Source organism: Leuciscus leuciscus, assembly GCF_965113295.1.
Source record: "Leuciscus leuciscus genome assembly, chromosome: 16".
NCBI classification, from domain to species: Eukaryota; Metazoa; Chordata; class Actinopteri; order Cypriniformes; family Leuciscidae; genus Leuciscus; species Leuciscus leuciscus.
In genome coordinates this window covers 22,017,143-22,031,956 of record NC_138740.1, presented here as the reverse complement: position 1 = coordinate 22,031,956, position 14,814 = coordinate 22,017,143, and the positions used below count along the sequence as shown (strand labels likewise).

Below are 14,814 nucleotides of genomic sequence, written 5' to 3'. Positions count from 1 at the left end.
AAATGTGATTAATATGTTTAAGTGCATTGCAGGGAGGTCTGCAGAGCTTTACGTTAGTATGACTGATCCATACTAATGACTCACTTCTTGAACAAAGTGTTTGGCCATGTCGTCTCACGTTCCTCTGAGATCAGAGTGTCTGAGACGAAGAGTACACAGTCTGCCATTAACTGTTTTACAAACACTTTAAAGCTGTGTGTGCTCGTGGATGGGAGAGGGCAGTGAAAGCTTCAGATCTAGGTAGTAAACCTAAACATTATCATCTATATAACCCAATTCAATGGGTGACCTTTTGTAGCAGAACACATTTTTAAAGAATTCCTGGAATTTCCAGTTTGAGGACACTTGCATCCTCAGGGAAGGAAAGTCCATTCTTAAGCATTTTAATAAAAGTGATGGGTTTCTGATTCCCTTCTAAATGTAATGGTCGAGCAGTCGCACCAAGTTGCGCGGATCCTGTTTGAAAAGGACAAGGCTTAGATTGTAAGGGCAGGCAATGGCTCAGGGAGGATTTGAAGTCAAACAAATGGAGCAAATGCTGAAGGCTGCCAGGGAGCTTTGAATCAATGGGGAAGAAATCTCCAGACACGGCCCCCTAACCATTTCTACTGACCTTTAGACCCCTTTAAGCCAATCCATTGGCATAGCAACCCATGCAGGCAGATCCAAGGGTGAATCTAGAGGAGGGGGTTAGCTATGCTTTCCAGCCCACCCACACACAGTGTCAAAGAAACTAGTGTCAAGCACCGTCTGGAGCACGGCCGTGAGTTTGAGTAGGACCAGAACGGGCAAAGCTCACCATCATGGCCAGAGTTGAGAAGATGCTCTCCTAGGTCACAGCCAAACACCCTCTCCCTGAGGATACCTCTTTGCTTCAGTTTCTGCTTGGTCGGCCTGGACTTCATGAATGTGCGCAGAAAAGTGATCAGTTTCCCGTGCTTCTTGGACACTGAAAGAAACAAAAGAAAATACACAGATTTAAATACATATTCATGTCAGGGAATACCACAAGCAGCGCAACAATACATGACCACCCCAAAAAGAAAATGCATTTTAACACCATAGGCCAGTGCCAGTCACACCATGTGAGCGGGCCAAGATCTCATGAAATGAAAAATAAAATCACTGGGTTGTGTGACAATAATGGGTTTATGCTTTACTGAAGGAATTTCTCAAATCCTACATTGTAAGTGTTGCTTGAATTACTCAAAAATTACTTATTTCCTCCAAGTACATCCTCCATCTCTTGGTGTTTGTTCTACATCTGGTAGAGCAAAATAAAACAATTTAATTCTCTGTGGATCCATGTAACTGTTATAGAAACCAAAGTACATTATAATGTAATCAACTATGAATCATTCATGATATTGAAACTTGAGCTCAGGTTTGGAAGAAAAAAGCCTGTTGAAGAGTGGCTGACATAGAACATCTGTGAAAGTCTTCTTAAAGCAATAAATACTTCCTTTCATTTTATTTTTGAAGGAGGCCAAGAAGCAGGAAGGACGTCTCAAGCTGTTTGGTCTCCAGAGCAGCTTGCGTTGACATTACACCGACAGTAACTGCCTGTCAGTGGTCAAAAATCAGCAGCCTGACCTAGAATTTGCATGAGAAACTCTTGGACGCCACAGAGGAAAAGTATCAAACGAGAAATTCCAAAGATTTAACAGGAACACAACTGCATCAAAATAATTCCACTGGATTTGCTATAAAAACCTGTATTGCAATTGCTCATTTAACTTGGGTTGTTTTCATTGCTTCTCATAAAATATTAGCAAGCTTAAATATTACAAACCCAAGAACTGTTTTGCATAATGAAGCTGTATGAATCAGCAAACAATCTGTTGCCAGAAACAATTTCAGAGCCATTACAAATGCAGCTGGGATTCCAGAATCTGTTTATGTTTGTGTGGGCACATGTGGTGGATTTAGCAGTAGAAAGTCAAAATTATTAGCAAAATAATTGCAAATATCACAGTTTTCAACAATTTAACTTCTTGCTGATTTAAAAGATGTGTGATCCTTTGCATGCTGAAACCACAGTGGACGTGGCAAGGGGACATCTGCCAGCTGTGATCTCATCTGTTCCTTTGTGTCTTTACCTTTTAAAAAGGAACATTACTCAATATTTTTCTTCATAAAAGATATTGAAATTTCTCCAACAAGCAGTTGCAACTGCTCTGAAGGCAATTAATCCTTTTCATATCCAGTTGAGGTTGATAATAAAAAGAGCTGTTGTAGGAATTTCCTGTTCTACTTTTCAAGAGCCAATAAAGTAACTGCCACGCATTTCACAGATCCTCTTACTCTGAACACCACAACAAACCAAATACAGGGCATGTGTTGAAGTTCACAGAAGCGGCAAGAAGGCTGTTTGTTATTGAAGAATGAGTGTTTCCTGCAGGCTGCACCTTACTTCTACCGAGGAGACACTGATGACGTCACAGCGCAACGTGATTGACTGACACATTCACGGTATTTCTTTACTTTTTTACCTCCAAATCAAAGCGTAGCTTTGTTTAGAAACTCTTTATGTGAGTTCAGATGACTTACCATGAATTTCTCTAGCTTTAGCCATAAAATCACTCAATTATAATACAAAAATGACTTTGTTACAGACATCAGCGTATACAAAGTCTATTGAGAAAGACGATTAGAAGAGAAATGTCTTCAAGTCAACAAAATGCATGTATCGCAAATTAAAACCAGTGTACAAATAATTCCTACACAAATTTGCCATTAAATGCACTTCAGCCACATCTACAAGTCTGAAATAGTTTAGCAAACTGTATTAGCACTAAAAAGGCAACTTCATAACTTACCTCAATGTTAAATATCCATAAAAAAGGACAGAAAACAGTGCTTGAGTATTTTTAAGTTTGTCAGACTGCAGCTGCTATAGAGAGCTTGAGACAACGGTGAAGGATCATCACAAACTGGTTTTTCTCTCGCTCTCCCTGCCAGCCGGTAAAAGCTAATAGTCAGCATGCATTCTTTCCTCATTGCTTTTTCCCTCCTCTGTCTGAGTTTGTCCAGCCCCTAATATCAGCTTTCAACAGCGTTGGCTTCTAATGCAGAGATTGGGGCGTGAGCGGCAGTAAAACCCAGAGAATGTCAGTTTCAGCCTGAAGGCTGTTGCATTTATCAAATATCCAATGTCGAGTGATGAATGTGGTTTAAAAAACAATGACCGTACAACACAGCTGATTCCTTTGATGTTCTAATAGGCTATAGCCTAAACAAGACTTATAATAAGTAACTTATAAATAAAACTATGAAAAAAGCAACAAGTCAAACAAAGATGCATACATTTCATTTGACTACACCACCAGGGCAACAACAATTCACTTTCTAAAGAAACTCATTCATATTAGCCAAGGCCATGTTCCATTCAGCTTTTACAACCCAGATTGACATAGAACAGCCATAAGGAATTGACAAAGACAACCTTGTCTGAACTCTAAAGCAACAGGTTTGTGGCTAAACAACACAGAAATACGTGTTTTGCAAGGTAACGCTGACCCAGTGATGTTATCACTGTGATACACACACACACACACACACACACACACACGCTGATTTGGTTTTCAAGAAACATTTCTTCTCATCAATGCTGAAATAATATTCAGCATGATATTGCTGCTTAATATTTCTGTGGAATCCCTGATACTCTTTTACATGTTTCTTTCAGTATTTATTTGAAACAAATATTTTTCAACATTCTCAATGTATTTACTGTCAATTTTGATCAGTTAGATGTGTCCTTTCTAAATAAAAGTTTTTTTTTTTTATAGATTAATAAAAGTTCATTTATATTATAAAAAAATAATATTGACCCAAACTTTAGCATGGTAGTGTATGTATGTGTACATGTGTACGAGAGAGAGAGAGAGAGAGAGAGAGAGAGAGAGAGAGAGAGAGAGAGAGAGAGAGAGAGAGAGAGAGAGAGAGAGAGAGAGAGAGAGAGAGAAAGAGAGAGAGAGAGAGATGGGTGTGTGACACATACATATACAAGAGCAAAGGGATTTGGAAAACAAACAAACTTTGCGCACTACATTCAAATCATAATATCTGCTAACTTCATAAACCATCAAAAAGTGTTAATAGGAATGTGTACGAGTACAACAAAAAACAATAAACCAGTCTCCCAACCCAACAGCTAATAGAAGTTCATATAAAAGTCTTTGTTTTCAGAACAAGCCAGTAAGGAAGTAGAAGTACACAATCCCCTGAAGGATGAACGGACACATATTGCTATGTAAACCTAACACAGTTTGTCTCTCGTTCTCTCACAGTTCCTTCCAGCTGTCTTGGCTTGTTCACAGAGGCAGCTGCCCTTTACTCCACTGAGAGGAAGACATTGTTACCCCACAAGGAAGTTAGGAAGTGAGAGGGAGCTAAGGGAACTACATCTGGAGCAGCACCTGCTACGGCCGAATATAAGAAGTCTGTACAAAAAAAAAAAAAAGGATTATATTTGAGGCATTTTCATAACCTAGATTATGCCCTATTCATGCTATAAAACTCCCAGCAACCTTTATCACTGTTACACCACCTTCCCGATAGGACATTATGAGGTTAACCATTTACACAGGGCATTTGCTTAATGAGGTGAATGATTCATAAGGTGTTTTGTGTTATGTGATAGGCATTTGTTGCTTGGCTGAAGCTCTGCAGGGGAGCGGAGAGGTATGCTGTATTTGAGCATGCACAAAGGCTGAACACAAGAATGTGCTTGAGTAACCATGGAGAGACTGTAGTTCATATTGCCAGTGGACAAAGCTGGGATTATTTTATAGCCTTTTTCAACCAGGGTCATGTAAATCAGCCAACGAGTGTGTTGCAAAATAACTTCACAATGTGGTGCACTTGAAAGAGCAGACAAACTGGGCCATACATTGACGTCACAAACCTCTTTTTTGAATACAGAGACATTAAAATGTAGACTTAGTCAAAATAGAATTGACACACTGACATTAAAATTCTGGATGATACTGATAATTATTTTCATATTATGGCCGATACCTGATAAATAGCAGACATTCAAATTCTACACTATTTTGCGTACATCAAATAAAATAAAATAAAATAACTACGAATAAATCAAGTTAAGTTTATAAATAACATTATAGTGTATGAAAAATAAATGCATTCTTGGATTTGCTAAGGATTACATCTAGCAATGTTATTAAATTATTAGTTTTCAAATGGTAATTTGAAGTGACCATTTAATGATGGCAAAGATAACAAATGTAAAAATAGGGACAATGAGCAAAAACAATGAAATATCCATTATTGGTGATATTCTTGTATTAAGCAATGGCCGATGGCCGATAAGCAATAAATAGCAGACATTAAAACTCTTATTTAAATAAAATAAAAACCATACAATCTAAAATCAATCATGTTACAGGATTAAAAGTGAACATAGGCATCACAACATTATAATGGAAAGTATGAAAAATTTAAGATTATATTTAACGGTTTTTAAACTATTAGCTCAATTTTTAAGTGAGGGTTTAATAATTGCAAAGGTAATCTAAATGTAAAAAAGGAGAGAAGAGCATGCACAATTAAAATATCCAAAATGGTCTAATACTGATCAATTTAAAATTAAATCACTAATATTGTTCGACAGCCTACATATGTATGCCTTCAAAAAGAGACTGATTGGTGGTATGGCAGCACTACAGTAAAATAAAATGCAAAAACACTGATAAACAATCACATGCGTTCAAATGCAGGTCAAGACAGAGAGAAAGAGAGTGCTATCAGGGTAAATCTACAAGACATGGGTCAAAGTCACAGACACCAGAGGAGTGTGAAGTGAAAAGTGGAAAACAAGACTCCATATTTGTTGTGCTTGCACCAGATCCTAAATAGTTAACACATGAAGTTAGGAAAGATCAGTGAAACTACATTATACCAATGCTATGGAGTGCCAGTAGTGTTCAGAGCACCCGTGAGCAGCAGGCGACTGTGCGGAGATGCACAGGAGAGTTTGGGGTTAGTCCGTGTTAGACGTAGTACATGGATAAACAGTTTGGTCTACCTGAGCTCAGCCTGTAGGGGTTTAATGGGTCGGGTGCCCATGCACTGTCCTGCTTTATACTCTCCATCTCCAAATCTGCATGCCGAGAGTAGAGAAGGGGAGAGGGAGGTACCATGAGTTAGAGAACATGAGAACAACAGCTGCACATGCAGCTCTATTAGCTTAGAAATCTTTTAGGAGTTTTCCCCTCACTCCACATTTCCTGTCCATTAAGAAAATTTCACAACAGTTCTGAAGGTGCCATAAATGATAAAAGCTGGTGCAGTAAAATTCATGTGAAGACAAACACTAGTCTATCATGGATGAGAATGCTCTAAGCTGCAATGCAAGAGAAACACTGTTTTATGATTCTGCCAAAGAACAACTGATGCATACAGGGCGAAAGTGTGATAAAAGAAAGATAATGAGAAAATGTGTGTGTGTGTGAGAGAGAGAGAGAGAGAGAGAGAGAGAGAGAGAGAGAGAGAGAGAGAGAGAGAGAGAGAGAGAGAGAGAGAGAGAGAGAGAGAGAGAGAGAGAGAGATGGGTGTGTGACGACATGTTTGTCTGTTTGTATGTATTTGAAGGGATGGTTAAAACAAAAATGAAATGGTCATCATTTACTTGGCCTCATGTCATTACAAACTGGTATGACTTTTTCTGAAACAAACCTATAACTAGCATTAAAGAAAGAAAGTCTTTTCAGCTCCAAAAATAAAATATTTTCAGATAAATATCACTCAGCCAAAACAGTCAAATAAAACTAAAAAGAAACAAATGGGTTTAAAAAAATTATTCTAAAGTTCCTTTTTTACATTTTTTTTTTTTAAGAAAGTCATACAGGTCTGGAACAACAAAGGTGAGAACATGATGACTGTTTTTTGTTGTTGGGTGAACTAGCCCTTTAACGTTGGGGAGAATATACCAGCACGCACAGGGTGGGAACAGACTCCAGGAGGCCGGCCGCAGACCAGAGCAGGGGGACGCTGAGGGAGCAGTGGAGGAAGCATGGTCAAATAACATATCACACATGCAATAAGTGCAAAGCAATGCAACATACATTCCAAACACATACCACAGAGTCAGTAGGTGGTGTACAAGCAAGCAGTAAAAATGAGCTACACCCCAGCAAAAAGGATCTGCAGTGTGAAAGCTAATCATATAAACTCTGCGTACCTCATTTTTTTCTTGCATTGCCCTAAATCATGAAACGGTAAAAAGCATTGCTGCAATCACGCCCAAGAGCACAGTGCTCTTTTCCGGGCTGATTGTGCTGTGCCATGTCATTGAATCTCTGTGATAATATTACTCCCACAAAATTATGTGCCAAAAAGCCCTCCCGCCCACTTAATGCAAGCCAGCATTCTGATTGGTCGGATGAGTCATGATGATGATTCACCCTTCTGCAGATGCCAATAAGCACCGATTTGATACACAAGAAGGCCGAAACCAAACAGAAACGGCTGAAGGTGATGGATAAGTCTCCAGAGGGCTTGGTAGGCCAGTTAGTCCAAGTCATGATGTAAATTGACTGGTCATAAAGCAGTCTGCATGGTCCACAGCCACTCCAAATATGACTAAATGTATTACTCGTGTTAGGATTGTGAAAGCTAGCAACAGTCCATTTGAGATGTCTATGAATCAAGTTGTTTCTTTTGACATTCGAATACTCTGCCAGTAAGATGGCGTGGGATAAATCTTACCATGCTGCACCAGAGTGTGTGATATACATTTAAGGCACATACACACAACAAACCATTAGGAATGAAATCAAACAACAGCACAACACATTTATCTATGAATGTGATAAATGAAGAGGGTCAAAGGGTTCCTATGTGAGGAGGGGGGAGAAAGAGAGAATGTGGACTGGGAGCGAACCACTAATTTCCCATGCAGTGTGATGATGACGTGCTTCGAGATCTGAAAACCTTGTCTCGCACCCAATGTGTTGAAATCTAAAGTGACACTGTCCCAAGGACACAGCTTGTAGTCTTTTCTTCATGGAGGTTTGAAGATTTCTGATTCATGCAACAGGACCCAGAGGCTCGAGTCAGCATCTGTTCCATTTCACTCAAGTACACACACCACACAGACTCCATCCGTGGCTGATTCAACACGTCACTTGTAAACTTTGTTCCCATCGACTCTCTCTTGCTCTCAAACACGATTAATATCTCACTGCAACACATGAGTAACAAGCTAGCCTTTAAAAACCTGCATCTTTACAAAGGCCCAACAGCCTCGGGGGGAATCTTAATGCTTATGAGCAGCAAGTGTGACCTTGTAGTTTGTTTCCTGATGATGATTGCTCAGTTAGTGCAGTTTATAATGCCCAGCAGTGGAAGTAAGCTGTTTTGGGATAGTTAATACAGACGTGAGCAGAAGAACTGATGAGCTGTCCCAGCAGGATTTGAGGTGTGTGTATGTGCGTGTGTGCTTTGTGGTACCTGGTTTTGGCACCGAGTTGGTGACAGACTGCGGGACCTTGTCGTTTATCAGCTCCACACACTCGCTGGGAAAGAAGCCAACCTGTGAAGAGCAGAGAAGGTTTGAAAAGCTCCTTCTCTCTCTGGAGACAGACATGCCAAGGCTTCATCATATCACTCTGCGTAAGAACTGATGAGCTGTCCCAGCACTTAGTCACAATCAGAAAATAGCATGTCATCATGACACACAATATTACAGTATCAATATGTTATAATAATTATTCTTGAGACAAACTACAAAGCTAAAATAAGGAGAATGGTGAACTCTGACAATTTGACTTTTTAATGAACAATCATTTGACAATATCTGGTCGAAGATGTAGCCCAAACTATTTTAAACTAAGCTTATATGTTGAGCTCCTGAAATGATCAAGAAGTGTACAGCATGATGGAAACCGGCATCTATTAGTTGGGATATGCTTCCATGTTCTGCATAAGCACATCTAGAATGATGTTTAACTAATCTAAAACAGCTGAGAATAAATGTAAAAATATTTTTTTATGTTTTTGAAAGAAGTCTCTTACGCACACCAACGCTGAATTTGTGATCAACAATACAGTAAAACAGTAATATTGTGAAATATTACAATATGAAAATTAATTTTTATATATTTTCAAATGTAATTTATTCTTCTGATGGCAAAGCTGAATGATCCTTCAGAAATCATTCTAATATGGTGATTTTGTGTTCAAAAACATTTCTTATTATTATCAATTTTAAAATCAGTAATGCTTCTTAATTTTTTGTGGAAACTTGACATTTTATTTCAGGATTCTTTGATGAATAGAAAGTTTAAAAGAACATTTTTCATGCATGCTTGTTGATTTTTTTTTTTTTATTATTTTTTTTTTACTGACCCCAAACTTTTGATTTGTAGTGTATAAAACTGAAGTTGGGTTGGAAATAAAGCTGATAGAAAACGGGATGGAATATTGTGGCAGGAGAGTTAGGGCATTGATTACATTCTTGCATTGGTCTAAAATCTTAATAGTAATTATTTTTATGCTTGCAAACTTAAAAGTTTGGTTTCCTGTGTTATATTATATTTTGTCGCTGTTTTCTAATTATGATGATCTGATGTCAAGCCTGATGTAATTAAAAAAACAAAACTTTTTGTTGAGTCCTTTTGGAGTCCTTTTTGGAGCCTTAATCCCCTTAGAAATACTGCATGTATGACAAACATTTAAGTCCAGTGCTGTTACTGAGGTATTTTTTGGGTTGAAAACAAATCCAAATCTACGCCATTGTAAAATTCCAGTATCATATTAAGGGACAAAATCTTAGAAAAACACCAAGGATTATACATTTCAAGGGCCGTGCATCTTGTAAACCTGCAGATAAAAGAATCTAAATGAAGATTCAAAGTTCAGCAGTTTCTCACACACACAACCATAAAAAAATAAGGACACACAGAGACAAACTTAACATGCTTGCCATGATTTACTATATAGTTTGATTTTATCATTCTATCATCTACAAACCAATTGAAGATTACTTATGAATCAAGATCATAACAAAAGCCTTGGTTTTCTGTGTCATAAGAGCTTATCTTGCAGAAAACATTAACTATGTCTATTAGTATAACCTTGACTTTGTCAGCAATCTCAGACATTTTTTTGAAAAGCTCAGTCTTCATCAACACCAGATTTCTGACATTCCCTGAGACCCTGCTGACACCAGAGTGTGGTGATTGTGGTGGTGACAGCTGGCGCTGCTGTGTACTCATGCTCCATCCAGACAGATGCTGGCTACCTGACCCAGCTGTAGCCTGGCAGAGCTCAACGTCAGACTGCCCCCCGGTGGATCCAGCACACATCTGCCACCATGAGCCAGTCTCAATGCGCAGGGCCTAGTGGTGACTCAGGGAGATGCAAAAATGGCATAACATGCCAAAGCACTGCATACTGACAGGGCAAAATAAAGGCAACATATGCTTGTGGGGCAATGAGAGAAAATGGTTTGGCAGGTTGGCAGAATGTGAAGTGACTCACGAGTGTGTTTGTGTACCCATATACACAACTGAATGATGAGCCAAGCTCTGCTATTAAACTAGTGTCGTTTCACAAACAAACCATATTTTACACTGATAACAGTAATTTTGTTAGTGGTAGCATGACAAATCACACAGCTTGTTTTTGACACTTTACTAGATGGTGACAAAGCATTTGTAAAAGTATTTGCCAAATGGACCAAGATAGCAATAGGTTAATGCTTTTTTTTAAATTAAACTTAAAAGATGAATTTAAAAATGAGAAATTAATGTATTGTTAACTTTAATTATAATTTTGAACAATTTAAATTATCTTTGTCAATTTGAAAGTGATGTATTAATGTATAACATTTCAATATCATTTTAAATAAGATGTCATTTCATATGTCTGTTTATTGTCAATTTGATTTATTATATTTGGTGATTTATTATTTCATTATTTTTTATTAATTCATTTACATTGTTATTATTTGAGGTACACTGCTAGTTCCTCCATAGCAGCCAAGTGATTAAAGAGCAGGGCTGGAACCACCATAGTTTGCAGGTTGAACTTTTATTAGAGACTGAAGAGCTATGATCACTGTGAAAGCACTTAACCGTCTGTTGCTCCAGGGGGACTCTACCTGCAATTTCTGAGCTGCCTTGTACACTTAAAGTAGAGGACTAAATCACATGTAACAAACCTGGAAACCGTGTTTTCCTCTCCACCAGGTGGTGTCCTCTTTGGGTGGCATGTCTATTACAGACACAATATCCCCCACCTGACAGAGAAAGAGAAAATTATCAACAGCATTCTTCACAAAATAATTGTTATTAGTATGGCAATCACAGATCTTCAATACTGCATTAATCTATCTTCATTTTTAGCTCAGTCACCTCAAATGACAGCTCATCAGCAGCCTGGGCAATGTAGCGCTTGATCACGTGGGCCGCTGCGATAGCTGGAACATTTATGGATGACTCCTCATGCACCAGCAAGTGATTCCCTTTGTTGTCAACCTGGAGAAAGAGATGAATTATATTCAGTGAACATCCCTCATCCTCGCTGATTATTCATGTAAATAAAAAGCAACCAATCAGCTCTCTCAGCTGGCATCAAATCTGTACCTCCATCCATGTGAGGGCTGGCCCACAGTTGATCTTATTATCAGCAATCGCTGAGAGACGGGAGAGGTAAGCCATCAGCATCTGGGAAACTGCCTGTTGGGAGAAAAAGAGCAAGAGAGGGAGGGTTAAGCAAGTGTAACAGCTTCCAAGGGGGTAATTCTATAAATACAGAGTATTTTTACAGGGAAGTTAAAGGCACACAACTTGAAGAACGAATGGTTAGAGTTTGCATACTTTCTCATTATAAAATGGTAGGGTAGGTATAAGGAATGCAGCTTTCCAGTTAAAAACTAAGCAGAGTTTCGGCATAGCTCACATTAAACTTGTAGAATTCAAATCTATGTATATTTAAGTAACTCATGAAAACAACTGTTCTTGTTTCTACACATTCTCAAAAGCAATGCTAGTCTCTTAAGTGAAAGACGCTTTGTATTCATTTATTTGAGGCATAACAGTCTGTCATTGTTTTTCAGAGTATATGTTTGGTGACTGTGGTTACTTTAAAAGGGATGAAGTTGCACACAAATATAAAATGATCTGAATTATACTTCCACACAGCTTGCATAAAAAACGAATATAGCAGGAGGAGGGGTGGAGCGGTCTCATATTTATACAGCTCAAAAGATCTGTCTAATAAAAGTGCTCTACCACACATCTCTTTCTAAAACTTTACAGCCTATTTAAACCCCATTACATACAGCTTAGTCTAAAAATACAGTAGTTATAATAAAAGTCTTTCCTAGTGGAAAACAGAGACAGTAGGATGTCAGCTCATCAAGCAAAGAGCAAAATGTTAAAACCTGCAAGTGTTAAAAAAATAAAAAGCAGCTAATTTCACAGCACCAAACCAAACACAGTCCTAAATAAAGTGTTTCTTTGTGTGTTTTACATAGTATTTTTTTAGGCAGAGAAAATTCTTTTCCGTCAGTTAATTCTGGAAGCTGATTTAAGTTGCTCTATAAAACGTCAGCATGTGGTTTTGTGATGCTCCATATCCCAGTTTGGTCTACTTCATTTGTACTACTTCATAACTAAACTTTATAATTACCCCTAAATAAGGGGTTTGATGACATATAGTGTATATATCAGTTTAATAAATATGAAAAGCAAGGGTTCTGGTGACTGGTGAACAGCCTACGAGAGAAAACAGGAGATGTACCGGTGAAAGCCTATAAGATTTTATTCATGATCCACAGAGCACAGATGGAATCTGTTCCAGCTGAACATGTCCCAGAATCCGCACTCCTGTCAATTCCTTTCCCAGACATATGCTGGCACAGACTAACTAAAATGTAGAACTAAGGCCAAATGGGGCTGCAAAGGAAGCATAATTAGGTCAAAGAAGACTGTATAGACAGCTGCAAGATTTCAATACAGCTACATGTACCTCCAGAATCCAAGGCAACTCTGCTTGTGTTGACTATACTAGAGAAAATTGTGAGGAAAGTATGTAAACAGAAGTTGAACAGTGTTCTCTAATGATAGGGTTGGCTGCTTCAGTTATTTGCTCATGTTATGTTGTGCTCATGTGCTAATGAGGCTTATTTGTGTGAGATATCATATATTTAATGCATATGCCAGCCTCATAATGAGATTGTCCTTTGAGGTGTTTGTCCCTATAAATCAGAGCCAATTAACCTTTTAAGATCATCTTAGGGCTTGTAATACTGAGATCCCCTTTCAAGATTCAGATACATCTTTACCAAGAGCTCTAAATTGTCTCTCTATAAATAAAACGGCAAAATTCAATGAAATATGACCTCAAAGCTGTTTTCCTGTATTGAGAATCTCAAAGCGCCCAGTTACACAGAAAAACCATAGTGGGAGCTTCCACTTAGCTGCTTTGGAGAGACTTCCATTACTGCAAAACATAATGTGCGCCATTATCAGCCACTCAAACTTCAAAGCAGATCAATTTAGCTGTGAAAATATGCCACGGTTCAAGTATACTCCTCTGTAAAACAAATGCCGGTTATGCCCAACACAGCAGGAAGAAGAGGTTTATTCCGTATACTACAGGGATATCTATATGACGGTCTCTCAAGGGACACCATTAGGTGTTGTTAACCAGCCTCACTGAGCACTCACTTACCACAGATGACTAAAACTGCTCTAAGAGGGACATCTTCCAGGATAAGCTCCTTGTACACTGGGTATAAAAGGTCTAACCCTAACCATTCTGCATTTATCTAAAAATAGGAGCCTAAAATGGCTCATTGGCCGCAGGGGAGTGCTAAAAGAAGAGTGCTTGGGGATCTTACCTCTGCTCTCTCCCTCAGGCTGTCGAAACGGGGAAGCTCGGGGAGCTGGGAAAAGCGGCGGTCATAGATGCAGAGATGGAGATGCTTATCCAGGACTCGGAAATCTTCATAGCTCCGCCTCACGATCCAGCTTCGTCCCTGCAGGGCGGTAAAAGAGGGCAGTAACTCAGAAGGTAAACAAACAAGTGTTCGAGCATGTTGACGTTTGGTCTGCAGAGTAAATATGAGGGCTTGTTTTTTGGATAAACCTCATTTGGCCAGTCTAGCACCACGATGACCACACAAAACAGCCACTTCAGAGCAGCCACATCACAGCTGTCTGTGTTTAATCCTGGACATAGCAGCATTCAAAGCAATGAGGAGAGGGACAGTGACAAACCATTTTTACAGGTAGAACTAGATTTGCATTTCCTGAAGGAAATACTGATACTTTTAGGGTAGATAAAGAATAGAATCCAGTGTTTTGAAATAATACTAAATAAATAAAAAACAAACATTTTTGATAAAGGTGAATCCCAATGCACTTCAGATTTTAGAATGTATTTTTAAACACCCAGAAAATTATGGTTGTTGGGTATTGGGTCATTCTTAGTAAAAGATTAGATTTTTCAATGTTGCATCATAAGATAAATGTTTCATGTTCAGAAAATCAGCTAATATGAATTAAATATTGAGCAGCACAACCGTTTTCAACATTGATAAGTAATGTTTCTTGAGCAGAAAAATCAGCATATTAGAATGATTTCTAAAGGATCATGTGGCACAGAAGACTGGAGTAATGACTGCTGAAAATATTGAAATAGGTTAATTAAAAAGTGTTTATATTGTAATAATATTTCACAGTATTACTATTTTACTGATCAAATAAATGCAGCCTCTGTGGGCATAAAGGACTTCTTTTTGAAAACATTTAGAATTTTTTTTTATCATCCTAACCCCTT

At 38.3% G+C, this 14,814-nt stretch overlaps 1 protein-coding gene across 5 annotated transcripts in view; it reads right to left on the bottom strand.

The window, feature by feature from the left end:
• arhgap32b (Rho GTPase activating protein 32b) overlaps positions 1-14,814 on the bottom strand; it is a 116,384-nt gene that overhangs the window by 16,544 nt on the left and 85,026 nt on the right. For 2 of the 5 annotated variants that reach the window (XM_082141099.1, XM_082141102.1), the window contains 8 exons: positions 13,874-14,011; positions 11,613-11,705; positions 11,382-11,504; positions 11,189-11,266; positions 8,476-8,557; positions 6,964-7,014; positions 6,050-6,124; positions 800-949 (listed from right to left, as the gene is read on the bottom strand). In XM_082141099.1, the coding sequence (XP_081997225.1) occupies positions 800-949; positions 6,050-6,124; positions 6,964-7,014; positions 8,476-8,557; positions 11,189-11,266; positions 11,382-11,504; positions 11,613-11,705; positions 13,874-14,011 (790 nt within the window). Of the gene's footprint in view, positions 1-799; positions 950-2,819; positions 3,871-6,049; positions 6,125-6,963; positions 7,015-8,475; positions 8,558-11,188; positions 11,267-11,381; positions 11,505-11,612; positions 11,706-13,873; positions 14,012-14,814 lie in introns of those variants that run through there. The other 3 variants (XM_082141100.1, XM_082141101.1, XM_082141103.1) reach the window with 3 other exon arrangements.